The sequence below is a fragment of the Falco punctatus genome (genome assembly GCF_963210335.1).
Source record: "Falco punctatus genome assembly, chromosome: 5".
NCBI lineage: Eukaryota > Metazoa > Chordata > Aves > Falconiformes > Falconidae > Falco > Falco punctatus.
Window position 1 is genome coordinate 49,581,788 of NC_137584.1, and position 23,198 is coordinate 49,604,985.

Below are 23,198 nucleotides of genomic sequence, written 5' to 3' on the forward strand. Positions count from 1 at the left end.
TTGCCTTGCCTGCGCAGTAAAACTGTACACGACAAATGCCATTTGTTCAAAGCAGGCAGTTAAAAGTGATAAACAGATTGCAACTTAACAAGTTACCATGACAAGAGAAACATCAAGATCTTTTATTATTAAAGGAAACAGAGCATTTTTAAGCAGTTGGTGAAGCTGAAAAAACCCTCTTGTTTTCAGATTTTTTTTGCAGAAAAGATGCATTAAAAAAGTTCAGAGGTTCAGTTTTTTTCCCTGTAGGAAAATTAATTGGCTTGTTCTCAGCTTCTTGGAAGCTGGGAATTCAGCCATTTTCTTACTTGTAATGCCTACCTGTTTCACTGCCAGTGCCAAATTCTGAACACAAGACATCCTGTAGGAGAGGATGCTGCCTTTGTCTGAGCACCTGCCATCCTCCTCTGCTCCCTCGTTTGCCAGACACTTCAAAAAAATTGCAAAAACCTTCAAAGGCCAGACCAATAAAGCCCAGTACTAAGCTTCTGAAGTGTCAGTTTAACACGGTAGCAGGCTAGTGAATAATGCTGAAGCGAGATAGCTGTTTCCCTCCAAGATGACACAGAGCCTTAGACTCCTGTCCTCCTCTTAAAAAAAAAATACAGTGAATATTTATGGGCATATTTCAGTATAAAACATTAAGAGCTGTAAAAAAGAAAGAGTACGTTATATGACCATAGCCAACATTTTCTGCGAAGATAATTAACAGCTCTAGGACAGCTAATTTACATGTTAATGAAAGTGTTAGCAGGAAAGCCAATTAAATTGGATTTATACAAGTCAAATAAAATTCACTTTATTACTCTCCTTGAATAAAAGAAGTATCTGGCCTTTAGCATTTTATCTTATTTCTATGTATGTGGCAAGCTGCCCATTAAAGCATGAATCCCAGCAGCTAGCTGGTTTATACTATCAGTGACAGCATGTACTCTTCAGCTGCAGCAAATCAAGGGAAAAGAACAGACAGTCAAGCAGAAAAGGTTACAGCAAAGAATGAGAAATCTCCTGTCTCAATATATTATCTTCCACACTGCTGCTCAACACCCCAGCCAAGTGTTTTTTCGGAGGCAGGTGCTTGTGACCCACGTTATAGTTTTAATGGTCAGAAGCAAAGCAGGGCCAGACTTGCTCTGTGTTTATGAAACCAGTACAGAAAACTCAGACTGCAGGAGGCAGGGATGCCTTCCTTCTCGTTCAGGACTAAGCTGGGCACTGCCACAATGTGAAAAGAGGCCAAGTAACCCGAACCATCGTTACCTGATGTCCACAGGGAACCCACAGCACGGCTCTGTCCTCAGGTCTGCTGCCCATTCTCACTGGGACATCATCAATGGAAACCAGTATCCTCAGTGATAGCTATCAGCCTTGAGAGCCATATAATGAGTGGTTGGGATTGGCTATCCCGTAATATTTTTCATGTTGTGAACCCAGCACCTTGAAATCTTAAAATTGTTGACACTGACTGTGAAGCCAGGTATGAATGATTTACCAGATGCAAGTATGTGTCTTGTGCTTATTTAATGTGAGAGACTTTGGCAAGGGACTAAGACCATGGGAGCTTGCCCAGGATGCTGTAGTACAGCAAATTAAAGTTACTACAGGCATCCTGGTTGGTCTGCTGCACTCACGTTTGGGGTGAGAAAGTGGTTTCCTTGGTATAGCAACTGCCCAATTTAGCTTTTTTAGGTGGGTGATCACTGATAAAAAAAGAACCAAAACCAGAGTAGAATTTATACTCTGACAAAACAATATTTTTGCTTTTTTCTTTTTGTCTAGAATTGCCATTTTCACCAGATGGAAAATTTCTCCTTTCTAGCTAGCAGCTCCACCTGGCACCATGGAGCACAATCACAGTGAAAGCCAGTTTGCACTACTGTAATCACAACAATTGAAAAACCTGATGCCTGTTGCTGCTAGAAATACCAATACGGTTACACAGGAGAGCTGGACAACAAGCGCAAGAGGACTGACAAACTCCTTGTAGTCCTGCCTTACTATTTTAGTCTTGGATGCCACAATGCAGACTAAATACCATCTTCTCAGACAATCCACACATAACTGCTAGCCTCATCTGCAGCTCAGTCCCCTGCTAGATGGGATTAAAGGCATAGTTTGAGACCTAAGAATTTACATAAAGGACTACTCTGAATGAATGTGACACCAGAGAAGCATGGACGTGTAAGTTTCTAATGGGAAGCAGACATGGATGCTACACAACAGACCTTCTGTCCCTCAAACGAATGTCTGTACACAGTTTAGGAGGCAAAATCCAAAAGCACAATGGAAAAAATGTTCAGTTTGGCAAAACATCAATGACCAGCTGCACCCCCCAGTACTCTGCCACTTGCTGAAGATGAAGGGTAAACATTAGATTATTCCAGCGTGAGACAATCACACACACACAAAAAGGAGGTCTTTAACAAAAGTGACCATGATCCAGAGTATTCATTTGGCAGATCATTCACCTTTAATATGTTTTGTGGTGTATCTAGCACATTTTTAAAAACACGTTTCATTACTATATTAAAAAAAAAACCACAAACCCCACCAAAAAACCAACGAACCAAGACACCAACCCAAGCCCAACACCCCCCCAGTTACTAGTTTTAAAAGTTACACATATATACATACAGTTACAAAAAGGAGAAAGTTGCTTCAAGAGTTCCAGTTACAGTAACAAAACAGATGCATTTAGAGATTAACGTGTAACGCCATTGACTTGAATCCCTGTAAGCCAAAGGAGTCTATTAAAATCAACACAGGATTTGCCACACTAAATATGCATTCGGTTATCAGAAGTCTTGTCTATTCACAATGAATTCCACATACCCGCTACTTTGTGAATACAAAGTGTTCTAATGTATTTACACTCTGAAGTTTAAGCACAGTATAAAAAGGATAAACCTCTTTTGAAGTTACAACTGTTTTGTTAATTTTCTATCTGAAATACCGCCATGCAGTGTTCTTACCTACGTCTTGGTTGGGGGGGGGGGAAAGCTCTTTTTGCCAGTGTAGTGCTGTACATTCTCTGCACTGCTCTTGTGAATTTTACTACGCAACTCCAGCAGGTCAAGGCTCAACTTCCAGAAGTGTACTTTCAGATGTAGTGTCCTCCTGGGCTGGAGTGCTCTGAGGTGGGAGCAGCTGAGGTGGCCTCAGGACCTGGCAGGACTGTGATGGCCACTGGCGCCTGCACCAAGCCCATGCAGAACTGCAAGGTGCATCCCACCTCTTTGGTAGCTTCCATAGCCATAACTTCAAGGCCAGTAATACTAGATCCATCTCACGTAACTGATGCTAAGAGGTGTCTCTAAGCCTGTCATCAAGACAGGCCTTATTTAACCAACAGTCAGCTACAGCAGAATAGCCTAATCATAGCCTGTGTTTCCAGAGAGGGTTGGGGGTGTAAAGAAAGGAAGGAAAGAGACCACAATTAGTCTGTGCTGCAATTTTAACTACATTGCAAATTATCTAAGATTTCAAAAAAAAATAAATGACTGAGCACTGCCTTTTTTCTTTTTTGTCTCCCTAAAAATACTTACTTTTTATCCGTTCTATTACGATATCCTTAACATAAACTGAAATCTGACAATACTGCTGTTTTTCTCTATATCTACACCAATTGATACACTTGAGCCCCAAGAAACCAAAACATCTGGGATATTCTGCATTTCTGGTGGGACCTTGTGATCACCTGAATTTTTTCCTGCTTTACTTTTCTCTACCTGAGCTCTAAACTCTAAGCATTAGCTTTCTTAGCAGGGCCTACATCTGTCTTACTCCACTTGAGCATTTTCAATGCTCTTCTTTAAATCACCTAAAGAAAAAGTTTCTAAACGAGTAACATGAGCCAGGGATTTGAATGTACCATCTTCTCGGTATGTCCCAAGAGTAAAGCAGGAGCTAAGCCTCTGTTCTGTATCTTCCATATGAACAAGCACGGAACTGCCCTGAGTCTGACCAGATGCACAATGTCCTAAAGAAAGCAATCTCATAAATTGGTAAGATTAAGAGAGAAATGTACAAGAAAGTGAACATTTCTTCTGTTTTGATTTATACAAACAGATTAAAACAACTACAGTTGCCTACGCAAGACAATCTACCAACCTATCTCTAACTCATGCAGGAAACTGATGGCATATTTACTGACAAAGTTGGGTGGTCTATTAAATGAAAAGGCAAATTACAAAAACTCCTGTAATTGGGCCGCTAGACCAAAATCCTACCTTCATTCACTTGGATAAAGTTCTCCAGGCTCCAGTCAGACTGCTTCACATGGACAGTAAAGCAAAGCTTTGAGGCAGCCACATGCTGCTTCTCCCCTTTGACACAACAAATAACCACCTCAGTTAATTGCTTCTGATCCTCTCTGTAAGAATTCAGTCCCACGTGTATTTTTACCTTAATGAGACCATCTACCTCCAGGGCAAGGTTGGTTTTTTTTTGTTAAAGAAGATATCTTGGGCACTCTCCATAGTCTAGCTGTGTTGCTCCAGAGCAATATCTGTAGACTAAGCAAAACTTCTCTTCACCGAATCCCTGTCCCCTCCAAGCCAAATTGCTGGAGAATTTACACAGATTTTGTTAACAGATCATGGCCACTCTAAGCCAACACACATTTTTTTTTGCCATGTTTATAGGACTTCATTTTGTGGGTTTTTTTAAATACATTTCAGAAAAAAGTTGAAGAAGTACTACTGAAAAGTGTTTTAGCAGCAGATACTATTGATATAACATCTTTGTTGTTCTGCTGATCCCTTCATAAATGTTAGGAGAAGAACTTACTGTGTTACACCGAATAGAGGAAATAAGCAGCCAAGGATGGCAAAAACTCAGTCGCCAAGTTCTTGGGCTAAAACATCCTGAATGAACTTCAATGTACGTTGGTACAGGAAAGCATCCTTCTTCTTTGGCTTACAAATATTTAGATGATTAACATCCACTGGAATAAGGTCTCCAATTCCTAATTCTGTGAGAGGGGGAAAAAAAACAAAAAACAAAAAACAAAACTACCGAAGTTTTAAGATCACCTAGACTGAAAAGCACACCTTGCATTAGCAATTTCAATTTCAGAAGCAACTTCTCCTGTCTTCAGTTTAACTGTTTTGTTTTCATTGTTTTTTAATGTACTAAAAGCATCAATACACACTGCTAAAGTCAGATAGAGCTATACACTGCTACAAAACTCAAACTGGTAAACCATTAAGTTAGAATTCTATTATCTTTATTGGGAACACACAAATGTACATTTCTCCATATAGAAAACTTTGAAGAATGAAAACTTCATTTACCAGCACTTGAGACTGAAGCATAAGCATTGACATCAACAGGGATAGAGTTTAATCTGGGGTATCCAGATTCTGATCACCACTAATTGCCCATATCCCTTATAAAAATACTTTGATGTGGAGATTAAAAATGGGACTAGAACGAACTTGAAACATGCCAGAAATCACTACACCCAGTTCTGGGGAAATGAAAAATTTACATTGCTTAATTGTAGAATACAAGGATCCCATTTTCAGCTACTGATTTTGGGGCGCACTATGGCATTTAGTCTTTCCTGACAGCTATCACTAGTAGTGAACTTTCCAGTTAGGATGCTGTGACCGCCACGTTCCAGTTCATTATGTATTCACTCAACCTCCTGAGAAATTCTCCATTTTGCTTGGAACTCTGTATCTTTAACCATGTAAAATGACACTAGAGCCGGATGCAGGTTTGCTTTCACACGCCCAAACATGTGTGTAAGAAACAGTGAGCGTAGCACTTGTCAACCCGGGGTTTGAACAAAATGAGTGGCGTGACATGGAACCATCATGTACCCTCTAAAGGCTTTCAAGACAGCTCACGTGAAACACTGTGTGTCATCTCTAGATGAGGAGAAATAGACCAGAAAATTGTAAGTGCACAGTGCTTATGTGTGCACTTTGTTATCCAGCCCCTCTTTTTCATTTTATTTTGTTAAATAAAAAAAAAAACATGAATGTCCAGATTTTCGGTCCTTGCCAATAAAATTGCATCAGCAACATTTCTGCAAACAGCTGCTTCTTGAGAAGACATACTGAAAAAATACTGCTGAAGTACTCAGGAGAACAGGGATGTATAGTCTGCCTTTCTCAGAGCAACTAGCCTTGCATTTAATCTAGTGGATTTAGCTGGTGGAAAGCCTGATCTAAAACCCAACAAAGGAATCATTTCTGTTCAAGGCCTTACAGGTACCTTGGGCAATGCAGAAGAGGGTTTTGCTCAGGGGAAACCTGAAAATACCAGATTTGAAAAAACTCTCTATCTTCAACACCCAAAAAAAAAGCAAAAGAAAGAAGTGTCTGTTTTTCCCTTTTCCTACAAAAGGCAAAAAGATGAAGGGAACTCTCCAGAAGGCAAACTCTACTGCTTGGGTACCTGAGATAAGGATAAAAGATTCTTAAAGCTGAAAAACAACTTTGTGACTTTTTCCTTCCATTAGCAATTTACTAATTTTCTTTCTTATATTTTAAAGGAGAAAATACCTGGAACTTGTGGGAGCTTCTGAGATACTATTCAGCCTATGTATGCAAGATAAACAACAGTTACTCCTAATTACAGAGGAAAGGACTACAACAACATAACATTAGACCAGGGTCCACCCTGCTTTTTTCAATAAGCAAGTGTTCCTTGCATTTAGAAAAAACAAACCAAACAATTGCCATTCTAAGATATAAATGTAACTGCCTTTAATCTCAGCAGGGAGACTGTAGTTTAAACTCAGCCAAACGTTTAAACAAAAAATCCCACAATGTAACAGATTTTTTTTTTTTTATGGTCTTTCCACCATAGCATTTATAATCCTTCCTCATTATTGATGCTTACATGACTATATATAAATTAAATAAATTAAATGGCTACTTGACTTACTTGCTGATTCCAGAGGTACGACGTGCAGTTTTATCATGCTGCCTATGTGTGTTGGTAAGGTTTCTGCAAAACTCAGCACTGAAAATTTCTTATCTTTGGCAAAAGACAGGAAGTCATCATTCAGCTCTTTCAGGGCGGGAGAATCTGAGAAAAAGCAACAAAATTTTGGCAAAGTTGTCTTGAACATAAGATTATAGCATTTGCCTGGCAAGACTGCATCCCTAAAGAGATGTTTTGGAAAAATCAATGCTGTACAAAAAGGAGTAGCATTTTGCTTGTAATGCCTTTTTCCAGCTATCATATACAACAACTCTTTATTTCTGCGTAGCGTGGAATTTGTTTAGAAGAGTCTGAAGTCCAGCACATGTTGAGTTGTTTTCATACCACCCACCACATCACTAAATGGCCTGCAAAACTCTTCTATAAACTTTTTCTGACTCACTTTTTCCCCTCGCCTCTGCCATCAAATGAAACAGCTACTCAGAATTACTTACAGTAATTCAACACACAGCCCAAAACATAAAAAGGGGTTTGTTGGTTTTATCCAGCTTTTTCTGACAGCATGATAAGAAAACCATCATGAACAGATTAGCATAGATCCCTGTTGTTAGAAGGTAGCAAAGTGAGCGTACCCTTGCTGAGTTCTTTAACCTCCACAGACGGAAAAAGAAGATATCTGGCATTTATAGAATATTCAGCCAGCTGGGAACCATGGTGAGGTACGCTATAAAATATGATTCCTCTGGTGTTGTTTACAATTTTATCCATTTCTGGATTCTTGGAAGCATCCACCAGCATCTTTTTGACTAGGAGACCTGGCAACAGAAACTGAATTAATGCAGGCATTTAAACCGCTGTGAAAACAATGATCATGCTTATTATCTATGAATCAACTAACCCTATTCTTGCCTTAGCTGATTAGTCCTTAGTTTGTCAAATACGTAAGACTAAGTTGAAAAAAACAAAACCTAAGGAGGCATTAAAATAAAATGTCCATGAATGATGCAAATCCAAGTTTGTTTTGCTTTAAGTGTTGCTAATGGCATTTACTATATGCCTGATCATGGAGAAAATTCTGCCTCTGAATTCCCATTCACATAAATTTCAACTCATTGCTTTTGTGTTTTTAAATCAACACAGTAAAAATAAACAGCAACATAAATCCTTTCAAAATGTATATGCTATTGAATATAATGCATTAAAAAAGCAGAAATCTATTTTCCATTTTCAGGTCTTTGCAAATTTTTTAGATATACTATTCTGAATAATTGCATTTCAGACTGAATTTGTTTAACTGCTTATTCTGAAATATAAAAGCAAATAAATACTTTATATCAAACAGGCAAAGTGCTTACCACCCATGCTATGTGATACCCACACCAGAGGTCTGTCTCCAACCCCAGCAGCTCTGAGCTTGTCAAGAAGCTCATTGCTCCTGTAAGCAATGGACTTCCTGCAAAGAAAAAACACATGCAAGTATGATGGGTTAAAAGGCAATGTTAAAACAGAAAGAATTCTCAGTGCTGCACATTTGTGAAAGTGATTTAGGTACATAAAACATTGATTACTTATTGTTGCTACATTCAAAAATGCCAAAAACATTTGTAAGGTTGGCTTCACAAGTACAACAGGAATTGAGGTAAATTCAATTTCTTGATCTTGCTAGAAAATTTTATTTTAGTTTCACTCACTACTCCCTTCAGCTTTAGTTCGACAAATCTTTTTATGGAGTTTTAGGTAAGTTTCATTTATGCATTGTAACAAAATTACGTTTTCATTTTATGAAAGCATCATCAATACATAATGGCCTTTATCCCCTGAAACAGGAATATACCTAACATCTGACAAAAACGTACTTTGCTAAACAACGCTCAAAATGTGAAGCAATGTACAGGAATTTAATAACTAAGTGCATGATCAACCAATACATTAAAAAAAAAATCACAGATAATGTCTGTTATACTTTCCAGACAACAATCTCTAAGTACTCTAAGTACTACTGCAATAGTACAAAAGCACAATAATCTCCATTTTATAAATGAAGAGACTGAGTTCTAGAAAGGATAAGCTACACCTTAGAGGTTGAAAAGGCATCTGCAGTACAACCAAAACAAAACCAATGCCAATTCCCTATCGAGCTTGAAAGTGCAATGTTGTTACTACTTGCAGTGTACTAAGAATCAAACTTAGAAGACCCTTGGATAATGAAAACATCAGGATATTGGGGCAACCACTGTGCAAAGTAATTCACTTCATCTCTACTGGTTCTCAGCATTCTCACTGGAAATTGCTTTTATAACACCTATGAAAAGGATACTCAAATGTGTCTTTTCAGCTGAACAATAGGCTTTGGGATAGCTGGGGCACACAAAAATTCACTTTTGAAACAGTGAATGAGCCTACACACTTAGAGCAATCATAAAGCTGTGATTCTACTGGTACATCTTTCAGATACCTTCAGTATCTTTCATTTTTAATTATCCATATCAAATTATAAACCAATCAAATACTATGCTTGGGTGACCGTATTAGCAGGTAATGTAATTTTTCCATTTTGTAATGAAAAAGACGTTATCTTAAAATAAAGAAAGAAATATATGTTTGTTTATTTTTCAAATTTTCTTGCATTATATTTACTCCAGGCAGACACAGGAAAAAAGTTCTCTTAGAATTATTTATGTTGGAAAAGACCTTTAAGTTCATCGAGTCCTGACCTTTAACCTAGCACTGCCGAGTCCACCATTAAACCATGTCCCTGAGCACCACAGCTATACATCTTTTAAGTACCTCCAGGGATGACAACTCAGCCACTTCCCTGGGCAGCCTGTTCTGATGCTCGACAGCCCTTTGGTGGAGAAATTTTTCCTACTTTTTCCTAAGTTTTTCCATGATTCAAAGCCGGTGAAAGGTCTGCAGAACAAGTCATGTGAGGAGCAGCTGAGGGAACTGGGGTTAGCCTGGAGAAGAGGAGGCTCAGGGGGGACCTTATCACTCTCTACAACTCCCTGAAAGGAGGCTGTAGTGAGGTAGGTGTCAGTCTCTTCTCCCGAGTAACAAGCAATAGGACAATATGAAATGGCCTCAAGTTTCAACAGGGGAGGTTTGGATTGGATATTAGGAAAAACCTCTTCACTGAAAGGTTTATTAAGCATCAGAACAGGCTGCCCAGGGAAGTGGTTGAGTCACCACCCCTGGAGGTACTTAAAAGACATGTACGTGTGGTGCTCTGGCATATGGTTTAGTGGTGGACTTGGCAGTGCTGGGTTAACGGCTGGACTCATGATCTTAAAGATCTTGTCTAACCTAAACAATTCTATGAAAATCATATGCTTTATTTTTCATGAGTATAAAGTCATAGTACAATGATTTTTTTTGCTGTGCTTATGAAGAATTATTGGATCATTTTAAGTTTAAGAAATATTCCCCTTAAGATACAGAATTGATGTTATATTTACGTCAACTAATAGCATAATTTAGTGTCTCCCCTAAACAGGAAGCAGAACAGACTGCAAGAATATAGGGAGCTGCCACAAGTAGTTAACCATGAGGTTAAAAAGCTCAAGCATATCACGGCTATACCTAATCTTTTTCCAAACTTGATTTACAAATGCAACAGGAAAAGTTAAATTTACTGTCTCACACCAGGCGATCCCAAGGATCAGCATTACAGGTCTCCCTCCTGCCCCCCCCCCCTCCAAACTGCAGACACTACATTTGTTACCTGTGAGCCTCAACGGGACATTTTGCTTTCCAATCACTTAAATGGGTGTCATATTCCACAGATATGATTCTAAGGGCAGGACAGTCTGAAGCCAGCCATGTCTAAATTAATAAAAAGTGAAACCAAAAGGAGTTTATAATTGAAGCGCAGGCAATTTATCAGCAATGGAGCAAAGATACCACTATGGGGACAATATCAAGCAAGACTTTTGCTCTTCAGTTAATCCCCAAACACATCTTATACATAGACTATTATTCTTTTATTACAAGCTGGTGAACTCTAGCCTGTTGCCAAGCCACAAAGTAGGCCAGGGATGAAGATGGATTACTGAATCGTGCGTTCCTAGCGCCCTCTCCCGGGAGAAATAAGAATTACTACGATCACCAACAGGACCGATCAGTTGGAAGTTTTACAGAGCTACTTCGGTGGTTATACTAATGTGAGTTGCTTGAAGCAGCAATTACTTATTTACCAACAACATTTAATTAGCAATCTACAAAAACTGAGGTACTCAGACACCTATGTAAGACAGGTTACTTAAATTCAAATGTAATTTAAATTTTAAAATCTTTTTCTGAGCAATAATGGGGCGGGGAGGGAGAGCCAGCGCATGGGAAAGCGGCCATTGCCCCCCCTTTCACTAGCAGGAGAATGATCTGAGAGCACTAAATTTAGCAGGGGGTTTCCTTCACAAGAACAACATGTTCAAAATTTCACCTTGCCAACAAAAACACATCAGGCACTTGGAAAGTGCTCCTTGTATAACAGATTACAAGTAATTCGACTCAAAAGAGAGAACTACCAGACAGTGTAATTCTAGATCCCCTGGAGAGCTGTCATTAATGAGATAACAAAAGCCACATGTGAAAATGTTATTGTCTGTTTACCTTTGGCCAGCACTGGCTATAGTCCTCTTCCCCTTCTGAAGCCTTTTTATCCAAACGCCGGTCAATGTCTTGCTGTCGCCAGGTTTTAAATGCTGCTCCCAAAAGACCATGAACAAAAAGGATGTCTGCTCTGATGGGCTGACTGAGACAGAATAAGGAATGGGTAGTACATATTAAATTTATGCAGAGCTTCTAACCTAAGGGATGCCAAAATATTATTTTTAACAGTATATGTGATTTCTTATCTTCTGGACAGCATTTCATGACATTGCATGGTATTTCAAAAAGGATAGCTAGATCAAGACACACACACACACAAAAAAAAAAAAAAAAAAAAAAAGAGGGATCCACCAAAAAGAGAGATATATAAAAAAAGGTATGTGAAGTACCCACCTTGCAACTCATATTTTCCTACAATGAAAAACAACATTCTCCCCAGCTACTGTTAATGCAGCTTGGTAGTTCCGGCTTTATCATCAAATTACATCTTCACTGTAACCTGACTAACACCACTGGCCCAGGGAACAGTTGCTACTGAGTGACATGCCACATCGGAAACTGCTTCAGTCCCAGATACACGATCACTATTAAAAGCAGCTGAAGCTGTAAATTTACTGCATCTTAGGCCAACATGTGCTGCTGCCAGCAGAATATTTATAAGCCACTGCATCCCAAGACAGCGACTGCAAAGGTTAAATGGTTGCAACACATGCAAAGCAGTAATTCATCTCATGGTTTGTGTTTGGATTTTTCCATGCAGTACAATAATACTCCTTTCATGACTATCGACTGCTCTGACCCCCCTTCTGCCCTCCTACCTGAGGATCTAAATTCAGTCCTCTCAACCTACCAAAGAACAGGAGGAACAAGTGACATCAGTACAGCAGCACTCTGATGTCAACTCTTCCAAAGTTTTGTAACTGAACAGTATGGCAAGTCACTCCAAGTACAGCACGTGCAGTATCTCCTTGTGCCTTACCTGCTACGATATTGTGGATGTAAGATATAAACACCATCTGGATACTTCTCTTTCACTGTGTCCCTGTCTAGATTAGCCAAAGCTCTGGATGCATGAGAAGACTGAATAACATGTGGAGATTTCATTACTTCAGCAAGTACAGAAACCCAACCTACATTGAAAAAAAATAAAGTGGCAGGTTAATTAATAGAAACCTCATCCAAACAAAAGAATTCAGAAACATCATCCTTCAAACTATACTTGTGAAAATAGATGTTAAAACTTGAGAACGGTAACATCAAAACAAATTATTTCAGTCCACTGTCTTTACCGCAGGAAAGCCAATGCTAGATAAGTGGAACCTCCAAAATCAAAAATCCAGAGTGGCAAGGGGGCAATGTATTTTACTACTGTTCGGCTTATGATCTGCAGAATGTCTTCTCAGAAGAAAAAGAAAGTTTATCAGCAGGTCAGTGCAGTTGTCAGACAGAGAACAGATCTCAAGTCTCTTTCTGCAGGTAAGATACAAGAAAGATACAGAAACTAAATGTTCCAGAGAGAAAGTTAAGCTTAAAGCATAAGACAGACATAGAAAACAATGCACAGGAGGAATGGCAGGTAGAAAAATTGATGCTTGCTGTAAGAGTACAACCATTTCTAATTTTAAAATCCAGTGTGTGAAAAACTATGTAACGAATTAAAACATCCCCACTATTCTAAAAATAGTATACTATGTATATCTAAGAAATGTAAGAGAATTAATGAAGGAAATCTTTGATACAACCCTCAATAAGATTTTAAGTCATAGCTCCTTCAACAAAAAACAAGACACTTTATAATACTTCACCTAAGGTATAAAATATAGTTTCTTATCATGGATGGGGATGGTCATAGTCTACTGAGAAATGCAAAGGAATATTTTTTATGCATACACACACATACTGTTTCTTTAAAATCCTGAAAAATGTTGTTGCTGCTAGCAAGAGTGGTCTATAACTCAAAATTACGTTAAAGTCAAGTTCATAAATAAAACTTGGAAAGACTTTGAAGAGGGATTTTCAAATAGAGGCTGGTTTGAAAAATAAGGAACAACTTACTTCATGAGAACTGTTTCAAAATCATATACAGTATGTTGCTACTTGCATAGCCACTAAGTTGCTAATTCAAGATAGCTAGTTCACTGTAGACTGAGGAAAAGGATGAATTGACATGTGAATTTTATTCAAATGCTAGTACCTTTGAGAACTATAATTTTTTTCCTAATAATTATGTATTTAAAACACGTATCTAAGCAGAATACATGCAATGTGCAAGTTCTGCTTAAGCAGCACACTATCTAAAATCTGTTTTCAGTTTTCCAAATACAATGAAAGATTGCCAAGCTAGCCCGATTAAAACTAGCAAGGTCTCTGGTATTGCATGGCTCTTAAATGAGTCAAGATGAAGAGTCAAAAATAACGTTTAGAATCCTTCTGCACCCAGATACCCCATTACAGCTACTACACAGTGCGTCATTGCTTTTCTTCCTCTGCCTGTGCCAGCAGTTTTTGCAAAGGAAAAGATCCTTACAGGTTCTTATACATCATCCAGCAAAAGAGATGTCGTATCAACTCCTGACCTGCAGTATCCGACCGCTCATCTTTGGAGTCCAGTTCACTGTCTAAAATTCCATATCTACTGAGAGCTCTGCCCCAGGGAACTGCTGACTCTTCTGTTATGATCACTTCCTCTGCATGTATGGTTTTAGCAGTAAATCATAAGAATATAAGAATGGTGCTAGACCTCAGACCAAAGGCCTTTGTCGTCCAGCTGTCTTTCTCCAAAACTGAGCTGTCATCAAAGTTGCAGAATAATAAAAGAATAGAGCAATAAAAGGGCAAGCATATAGTGCTGATGCTCCACTATACCCTCTCAGTTTTCTGCAATCAACTTAGCTTCTGTGTGTAGAGCTTTATGGATTTTTCTTTCCATTAATTTGTCTAATCACTTTTCAAAGTTTTTTTAAGTCTTCAACAATCACCATGTTTTCTGGCAAGTTTTAGTTTGGTCATGCACTGTATGGAAAAATGTAGTGTACAAGAACTTTGCTCTTGCATTATGAACAGCTGATGACCATTCCCTGTTTGCCTTCTGTATGTCATCTCCATCATACTCTCCTTCAGTCGCTTTTTCCATACTTGGTGTCTTAGTCTAGTTATTTGTTCTTTGTACCACAGCCATTCCAAAGTTTTAATCACCCTCACAGTCTTTCCCTGTATCTTTGCTACTTCTCCTTTTTCCAAGGGGGAGATTAAAAATGTCCACTGCATTTAAGAAGCAGACACCAGCCCAGCCATAAACAACAGCATATTGATGTTTTCTATTTTTCTTTTTAATTCTTTTCTAATAAAACATTGGGAATTATTTATTTTGTACAGAACTTTCATTGTGGTACTTAGGAGGTATTAAAAAGTGGGCATCAGAGCAAAGCTTAGCAGAAGTTACCAGCCTAACATGAAACAAGGGAGGGCAGGAAAGCATGTTTCACTTTGTTCCAAAAGGTAAGGACTGCAAGCTGGTCTGTTCCTTTACAGGACTAAAGCACAGTCAAAACCACCAACAACAACAACAATCTACATGGTAGATGAGCTAGCTGTAGGAGTAAGAAACTCAAAAGATCTTTGCCCGTACTGTGAACCAAATATCAACCAAGTCCAAGTTTTCACCGTCCATCAGACTTACAAGACCTCTGTAGCACTGACACATATTGGCTAGACAGCATACAGGACTTTGTAATCAACACCATCTAAACTGTCTATATTTTTTGTATTTAAGAAAACCCCACACAATACCACCATCTCCCCACACCCCCACATATAAATCCCACACTACTACCATGGTCCTCTGCATTTTACAAAAGCACCAAATCCTCTGAAAATTTTAGAACAGAAATCTGACATTCAGACTGCTCACACTTGGTTTCTTTTTACCTGCACGTACTATGGATGAATGAAGATGTTCATCCAAAGCCATATTTCCAATAATGCGAATTATGTTCCTTTGTATTTTTGCTGAATCTTTACGTAGCTGGTATATCCTCTGTAGTAGCTGAAGGCCTCCTTTGGCTTCAATTTTATCACAGTGAGAAGAAACCTAGCATTATACAGTAAATACAATGACAATAAGTAAATGTTCTGCAAAAGGTTCTTTGAGATGCCGTTAATTCACAAATTAAGGAATTTCAAGGAGCCAATATGATGCAGAGCCCTTATTACCTAGAAAATCTTACTAATCTAGAAAGCATTATGCCATAGTTGAAGAGGAAGTAAATATTTTAATATGCTAAATGCATGATTTCTATGGATTGACAACCTGAAAGATGTTAAGTACCATCACTCTACTCTCCTCTGCATCTGAGAGAGACGAGATTGCTCTCCACTTTGCATGCTCAAATTTCAACTGAAGTTCAAGAATCTGAACAGGACAATTGTCTGCATTTGTTACTATCTCAACCAGAGCTACTCGTCTTCCTGTTCACTACCTAAAATGCAATCATTATAATCCCTTCTCTTTGAAATGCAAAAGTATTTCTACATTCCAAATAGTACTGCTATCATTATTGACCTTAAGGGCAACAACAGATTCTAGTTCAAGTAGATGAATATGCACTAATTAGTTGTAGTGTCAATACTGATATCGGCCAAGTGCTCATGACTTGAGCATGTTATCTACAGTGCTTAAAAACATGTGGTTGTTATGGAACTGCTGATGTCCTCAACTCTGGCTTTCAACAGACAGACACACATTTGGAATGAGTACAGTCACAACTTGCTTAAACCGAAAATCTGGAATATAGCAAATTCTAGACTAAGTCAGTTTCTATGTATATGGAAAATATGGAAGGAATACTGGCAAACTGTACTTTACCCATCCTTACTACCAATAACAATGTGGTACTCTCAATACTGTTTATCAGTGTTCTAGGCTTCTGAGCAATTAAGTACTAACAGAAGAGTGCACGATAGGAAACAAGAATCACTGTTACACAAAATCTTCCATACTCTTCATCTGTGTCTGCAAAAAACACACCGGTCCTGGGAAGATGCTGCATTAGCTGCATGTTGTGCAATATTTCTGCCCAAAGGCAGTGACCCTTGAAGAAGGGGCCTTTGTGAACAGCACAGGTTCACATCCCAGTCTGGCTTCTTAGGTGAATTCATGAGGCTACTCTGCTTTCTGGAAACCCGGCACTGAAGTTAGACTGAGAGTAATAAGAAAAGACCACTTGTAAACTCTCTGAACTGATGTACATCAGCTCAGACAAACCCACACATACTTTGCACTGAGAATTTCACGTCATCAGTATCTTGCTTACTGAGAGACTGCAGACTGGAAACACAAAGTGTTTCCTCATGATATCCATCTTCAATGACTTTTGGGTGTCAGCAGGAGGTAGCCCTACACAGAAAAGGCTTGTTAAAGCCACCCGGACTCCAGGCATTCTCTACTGCTTTTCTGTGTCAGAGCCGCCCTTTTATTTCTTGAAGGATACACAGGTACACTACAGGTGAACTTACACAGATAATTAGAAACAATAACAACTTACATACACTTCCCATGAGAAAAGAAGTTTGTTATGCTGCCTTCCAATTCACACCAGTCTCAACTGTCCAAAAGTCCATTTGAAAGGGGGAGGGGGAGGAGACAAGGAAATGGCAACTCCTTCCCAATACGAGAGAGCATTAGAAAGGAATGTTTATAAATGTAGGTTTTCAGTTCTAGTTTAAAGGACAAACTACCTTAGAATGCTGTACTAAAGCTTGCAAGCAAAAGAGTTCCACTGTCTCTGAAGGGATTTTACTCAGTGTCTCACAATATGGAAGTCCATTTCCTCCAAAACACCACAAGCCTCCCTGAAATGAGAATCAGTAAAAATTATACCACGTTCCAAATGGCTACACAAAATAAGCATTTATAAACTAAAACATTAAGTATGTAATAATCTATAGAGATTGCTATAAAGTGTGCACAACATGCATGTCCATTTCAAAAAGTACAAATTACAGAGCAGTACAGCATAAAAATGTCTACGATTTTTAAATGAAAACTAGATTTTCAGTCAGTAGTCTCCATAGTCTATTAACATCAAAACATACAATAAAGGGGGAAAATATAGGATTTTCATTTTGTTAATGATTGTTTTCTTTTAAATTTGTTTGCTTAAGCATAAAAAAAACAAGAATCAGACTGTGTCTATATTTCCACAGCTGCAAAAATGAGAAGAGGAGGAAAAAAAGTCTTTGACATGTAGCGCACTGAAGACCACTCTCTCTTAATCACGCAGCAGGAAGACCAGCATAACCTTAATAAAAAACAGTTTTCTAGAACACAGTGATTATCAAAATGCCTCCAAGTGTGGTGGCCCACCAAATCTCCCTTTGTAGCAAGAGCTCTGCCTGTGAAAACAATAAAGGAGTGACGGTGAAAAAATATTACACATAACTGTGTCATAGGAAATAACGAGTTATTGCGCTCTGAAATCTCTAAACAAAGCCTGTCAGGCATCATTATTAAAATATGACAGTCATTTTTACTACTGCAAAAAAGTAATAATCACCAATTTAAAAAGCCACAACTTTTTAATACAAAAATAAAAAGTACAAGAAATAGTGGATGTCACTGGCATTACGATTATTATTTTTAAGCATTAATGGCATTTTAAATGATGTTCCTAAGCCACTTAGGAAGTTGCTAGGCAGAGTTGAAGAATTCCTACTTTATAAGCCCAAACAGACTACTAGACTATTCCAATTCTGGTTTTTGGCAACAGTGACCTGTTACAGGAAGGCATTTCCATAGGATATAACAGAGTTTACTATTTAAAGTGTGCTAATAACTTATCAGTTTGCTAGTAAGACTTAATAGAGGTTTCATCACCTCAGCAGTCAAAGAACACTCAAACGACAGTAAGAGGAAACGTGAAAAATCATTTTATGAGCACTGCAAGAGGAAGGAAATGTTCCAGACAAAAATGTTGAAATATCTACTTTATGGGAAGGCTTGTAAGTAAAGACAGAGTCTTTCACTAGACCAACTAGTACAGCTGGGAAAGATAAAACAAGCTTTCAAACAGACAGATTGTATGTAGAAGAGAGTTTACTTATGTTGTACAGTCGCAAAGTTTCTGTATTTCTCTCCCTCTTATGATGCTCAAAAATATGGAAATAGGTGTGTATCTTTTGAGCTCTGCAGGAACAAAGAACCCAGACAGTTGTATTCTGCAAGTGGAAACTCACTCTTTGCGCAGCAAGAGTCTGACTACTTTCACGTAAAGCAAGAGATGTGAAGTACTGGACACATGGATCAAGATCAGTCTGAGGTAAAGATACTAACAACAAGCGAAGTTCATCTTCTATGGGATAATCCTGTGAGCAGAAAGCACAAATAGCTTTTAGTTATGTTCAAAGCATGAAGCAAAACACAGAGAAAAGAAAGATCTTAAATAATGGAAACAGCCATATTAATAAAGCCATAAAATACAAACCCTGGAGTTGAGTGCTCTGCAACTTTGGTTTAATAGTTACACCTGTAAGATTTTGGAAACTGGTAATTCTAAACCCACCAAATGACTGATGAAAAGCAAGCTTTAAACTTTGGTGGCCTTATTCTAATAGGGCCAAAGGGCAAAAGAAAAAACAGCTCCTCTTGGCACAAAAAGCTTAAAAGTTCACCATTAACTACACAGTAATTTTGGTGCTGCTCCATTACAATGAATGTATAAGTTACTAGTAAAAAACATTGACAACATTTCATTTACTCTTTTATCTTAAAAAAAATCATATAGATGTTCATTTAATAATCCAGTGTAGGTGACAGGAAAATAATAGATTCAACAAAGTAATTTTATCTGCCCACAGTCATGGAACTTGCAGTTATTCTAATCCTTGCTACAATCAGAGACCGAGATGTATCTGATGTGCAGGGCCACACTTGCAGCCACAATGATTTGCTTCAACTTCCTAAGCAGCGGATTGGGAAGTCTTGGCTTTCATGACCTACCAATCATACCGCTGTAAAAATAAAGTATATATACAACCATATATTAATATAACTTAGTACTTCAGGACTGACAAGTACAGATCCACTGTCACGTAATGTTACAAAGGTAAGAAGGCAAAAACTGAGAATATCACTACCAATCACAGCTGGTTTTCAGAGTTTTATTGGTTAAGGATAGTCTGTATTCACTGACAGGGACTTCTGCCAGCATTCATTTCAGTAGCATTACAAAAGACCTCTTATATTATGCTTTGTGTGCCAATTCTGTTTATTGAAGAAGCTGATATGATGACATGATTGCTCCAATCATCAAATATACTTACTAATTAACATAAAAACAAACCAAGTCCAAATCTATCCAATACAGACTTGTTGGTACCCAAAAGCTGGCAATAAAGAGGTGGGCCTACAGCAGAGCACCACACTAGCACTGAGGATGCGAAGGCCTCCAAGAGTGATCAATACCTGTAGGATTCTCTCAGTTATCAACAAGGCAATCTAGGGTGACTTCATGTAAGACTGCTCCACATTGTCTATTAGGTACAGACGGGCAGCGTGTGTACCAGACTGATAACTGGCTCAAACTTCACTGCTGCTAAATATGCGGTATGGACATCAATAATTGGTGAATCCTCCCTCCTATCCTTATCTCCTTCCATCACGCCATTCACTAATGCAGCTATACCCCAGGAGTATACCACTATGTTGTAGTTTTGTATTTCAGTCTTAATTTTACTACTTATTAGTTACTTCAGAAGAATTCCACTTCAGTATGGTTACCAACAACAAAAGCACTAAAAACAAACAAGCAAGCAAAAATCCTCTACTACCTACTTTTCATTTACTTACATTCTTTATTTTTGGCAGCGGTGGTGGAGGCAGGAAAAAGCGAAGGTCAATATCTTTGGATCGAGCCAAACCTATAGCAGTCCTTTGATCGCAGATTTGGGCAACTGTACCATACTGATAATCTGTAGTACAAAAATTTCAGTGTTAGGGTTAAAACTAACCTTAAATATTTCATTTGGTTTTAAATGTAATTACTGATCTACTTTGTAAACATACTCGAAAAAGAACCGCCTCTCTGCAATCTGCTGAAACAAGCTCTGATTTTGTAACCACAGTTCCAAAACATAAAACCTGCAGATGTTAGACCAGCACTATCCAGAGCTGAAATACACCTGGCCATCAACTGTTCATTATAGACCAGTTTGATATAGGTCCTCAGATATAAGATGAACACAAGCAAAAGCAAACGTTCAGTTTTGCCACTGTGAAAGGAACACGAGGACCACAAACTCTAACTTAATCCCCTGCGCCTGAGTTAAAATTTGAAAGGCATCTTGCATACTTTTTTCTGCATACAGTACTTAAACCCAGAGCCTTAAATCCAAATGCTGCAAAGACACAGACACATAATTTTAAACAATACAAAAGGCACACTTCAATAAAATTGTTAATGTCACAAAATCTGGTGACCTTAGAAAAGTCAGGATAGCACCACAGTACAATTTTAAGTAGCCTTTCATTACTGAAGACACAAGACAAGACTTTCAGTTCTCTTACTGAAGGGAAAACAGATTTAAACAGTAACTACCGTTCCTTTCAAAAACCTACCTACTTCATAGCTGGAGAAATCCAAAATTACATATTGAAATTAAGTAACAAACCGAAGGAAAAGAAAATAAAATTAAAATGGATCAATACTTTTTTCACATAAAAATGTGTTTCTATCCTTGTTACCATTAAGCAATTCTAGAACAAAACTGACAAGTCATTTAAAATGCAGTTTTCACAGTCACATATTGGCTGTATTTTTTCATTGGTGCAGATCACTTACAGCTGCAAACTGAAGTCACTGAAGCTGAGCTTTGGATAAGCGAAATATTGTATTTACGGTAACAGATATGCTGAACAATTTGGTCCTAGCTGTGAAAAGTTAGCCCATACTTTCAGTCTTAACCTTTTGGACTCAGTTTTGGAATACCAGGTAAAAAAAAAAAAAAAAAAAAAAAAAGTCCATTTTCCTCATGAGGTAGTTGTCAAGAATAATTAGTGTTTGTGAAACATCCAAATATTACAGCAACGAGCACTGCAGAGAAAAGGAGATAACAAAAAGCAACTAGATTCCCAAGTACTGGCCATCATGTCTACTGAGATCCTGAGAACACCTGCTAACAGACCGTATTCTAGAAACATGAGTCAGTTACACTAAATGAGTACACAAAACTTCAGGTTTTGCACAATCTAGCTTTCAAGTGTTTTCAAACAGCACTTTAAAATTGCTCAGGGAAATTAATTAGAATTTTAAACAGGTAATCTGAAACAAGATAAAACCCATGGGTGTGGAATTGCACTGGGAGAGTGAAGTCCTCAACTGACTAGATTACCAGAACGAGAGTCAAGATTAGTGTGTTGCGTATTTTATGCGGACTAGCAATGCAGGGGGGAGGAGGACGTGCATATACACACCCCACCCCTTCACTTTGGGTTTCAAGGATATTTGCTCCTAGAGCAACAGGGAGAACTTATTACTATTACTTACAAATACTGCTTGCACATACAAGTCCTCTACCTCTAGTTTATCACTACTACCTTGCTATTACTATCAGCTCCTAACCAATTTTTAGTAACTTAATTATGGCCTTAAAGTCACTCTGACAGTGTCTTATAAAAATCACTGCCAGAACTTGTGACTGTGTTCGCAGTCCCAACAGAAAAAGCGAGGAACTAATGTACACGAACTGCTCTCCCACACCACAGCAGCGGCTGCGCTGCTCTGGCAGGGAACAGAGAAAGACTCCGCTGCAGACACACGCTCTGTTTCAGGGTATTAGGAAAGAACAATAACCTGAAATGTAAATAACCCCACACACACCTGAGACCAAATTTCAGTGTATTCACACTTCTGGCAGATACTAGCTTTTTTTCATGTTAGCAGCAGACTTGGAACAGCTAAGACTTTATTGTATTTCTGGGATGAATTAGGCTACATCAGCAAACATTACCATGCCAGTGATTGTTCTTTGCCAGGTCTTCTACAGCCTGCAGTCGGACCTCCTTGTCTTCTGACTGACTTCTCTTTAAGAGAAGCCATAAGGCACATTCATGATCTTCTCCATCAAATGTACTGAATTGTTCTTTCACCAGGAAACAAATAAAACCCAAGTGATTATTAATTTTAATAGTCACATTTCTATTTATTGAGTAAAAAAAACCAGTATCTGTTCAATGTTTACATATTAGTTAACACTACGTGTAATGTTTTCATATTAAATTATTACAATAATCAATGACAGAATGACATCAGCAAAATGTTGATGCTCAAATAGGATGGTTTGGATTAATTTTAGTGGCACTGAGCTGATATTTCATGTATGTGTTACATACACTACTGACTAGCACTTACCAACCAGGATTGCCAGCTTCCAGCAGGAGCTGGAAATGGTTAGCAAGCGTTGAGGCTCTGACCTTGAACAATTAATTTCACAGTATGACGGTGGAGGTACATATTTTTATAATCTTTTACCAGAGTTAAATGAAAATAGATAATATGCCTCAAGAACACAGTTTCTTGTATGAACTGAAGTTCTTTTAAATTACTCTATAAAGCAGTGACACACTTATAGAAAGACTGTGCTGCTTTCAGTTAATATTGGCAATTCTGATGAAAGCATAACCTACTTTTATAAAC

At 38.2% G+C, this 23,198-nt stretch overlaps 2 protein-coding genes across 2 annotated transcripts in view; one reads left to right on the forward strand and one right to left on the reverse strand.

The window, feature by feature from the left end:
- Nucleotides 1-6,888, forward strand: part of SYNJ2 (synaptojanin 2) — an 80,838-nt gene extending 73,950 nt beyond the window's left edge. Inside the window, exon 28 of the mRNA XM_080388461.1 lies at nucleotides 6,506-6,888. The gene's annotated coding sequence lies outside the window, so the exon portion shown is untranslated. The remainder of the gene's footprint in view (nucleotides 1-6,505) is intronic.
- SERAC1 (serine active site containing 1) overlaps nucleotides 2,448-23,198 on the reverse strand; it is a 29,874-nt gene continuing 9,123 nt past the window's right edge. Inside the window, exons 6-17 of the mRNA XM_080388464.1 lie at nucleotides 22,513-22,644; nucleotides 20,354-20,475; nucleotides 18,742-18,870; nucleotides 17,245-17,358; nucleotides 15,436-15,598; nucleotides 12,488-12,638; nucleotides 11,509-11,650; nucleotides 10,622-10,722; nucleotides 8,256-8,353; nucleotides 7,533-7,715; nucleotides 6,901-7,044; nucleotides 2,448-4,972 (exon numbers count right to left, since the gene is read on the reverse strand). Of these exons, the coding sequence (XP_080244590.1) occupies nucleotides 4,836-4,972; nucleotides 6,901-7,044; nucleotides 7,533-7,715; nucleotides 8,256-8,353; nucleotides 10,622-10,722; nucleotides 11,509-11,650; nucleotides 12,488-12,638; nucleotides 15,436-15,598; nucleotides 17,245-17,358; nucleotides 18,742-18,870; nucleotides 20,354-20,475; nucleotides 22,513-22,644 (1,616 nt within the window). The 3' untranslated portion in view covers nucleotides 2,448-4,835. The remainder of the gene's footprint in view (nucleotides 4,973-6,900; nucleotides 7,045-7,532; nucleotides 7,716-8,255; nucleotides 8,354-10,621; nucleotides 10,723-11,508; nucleotides 11,651-12,487; nucleotides 12,639-15,435; nucleotides 15,599-17,244; nucleotides 17,359-18,741; nucleotides 18,871-20,353; nucleotides 20,476-22,512; nucleotides 22,645-23,198) is intronic.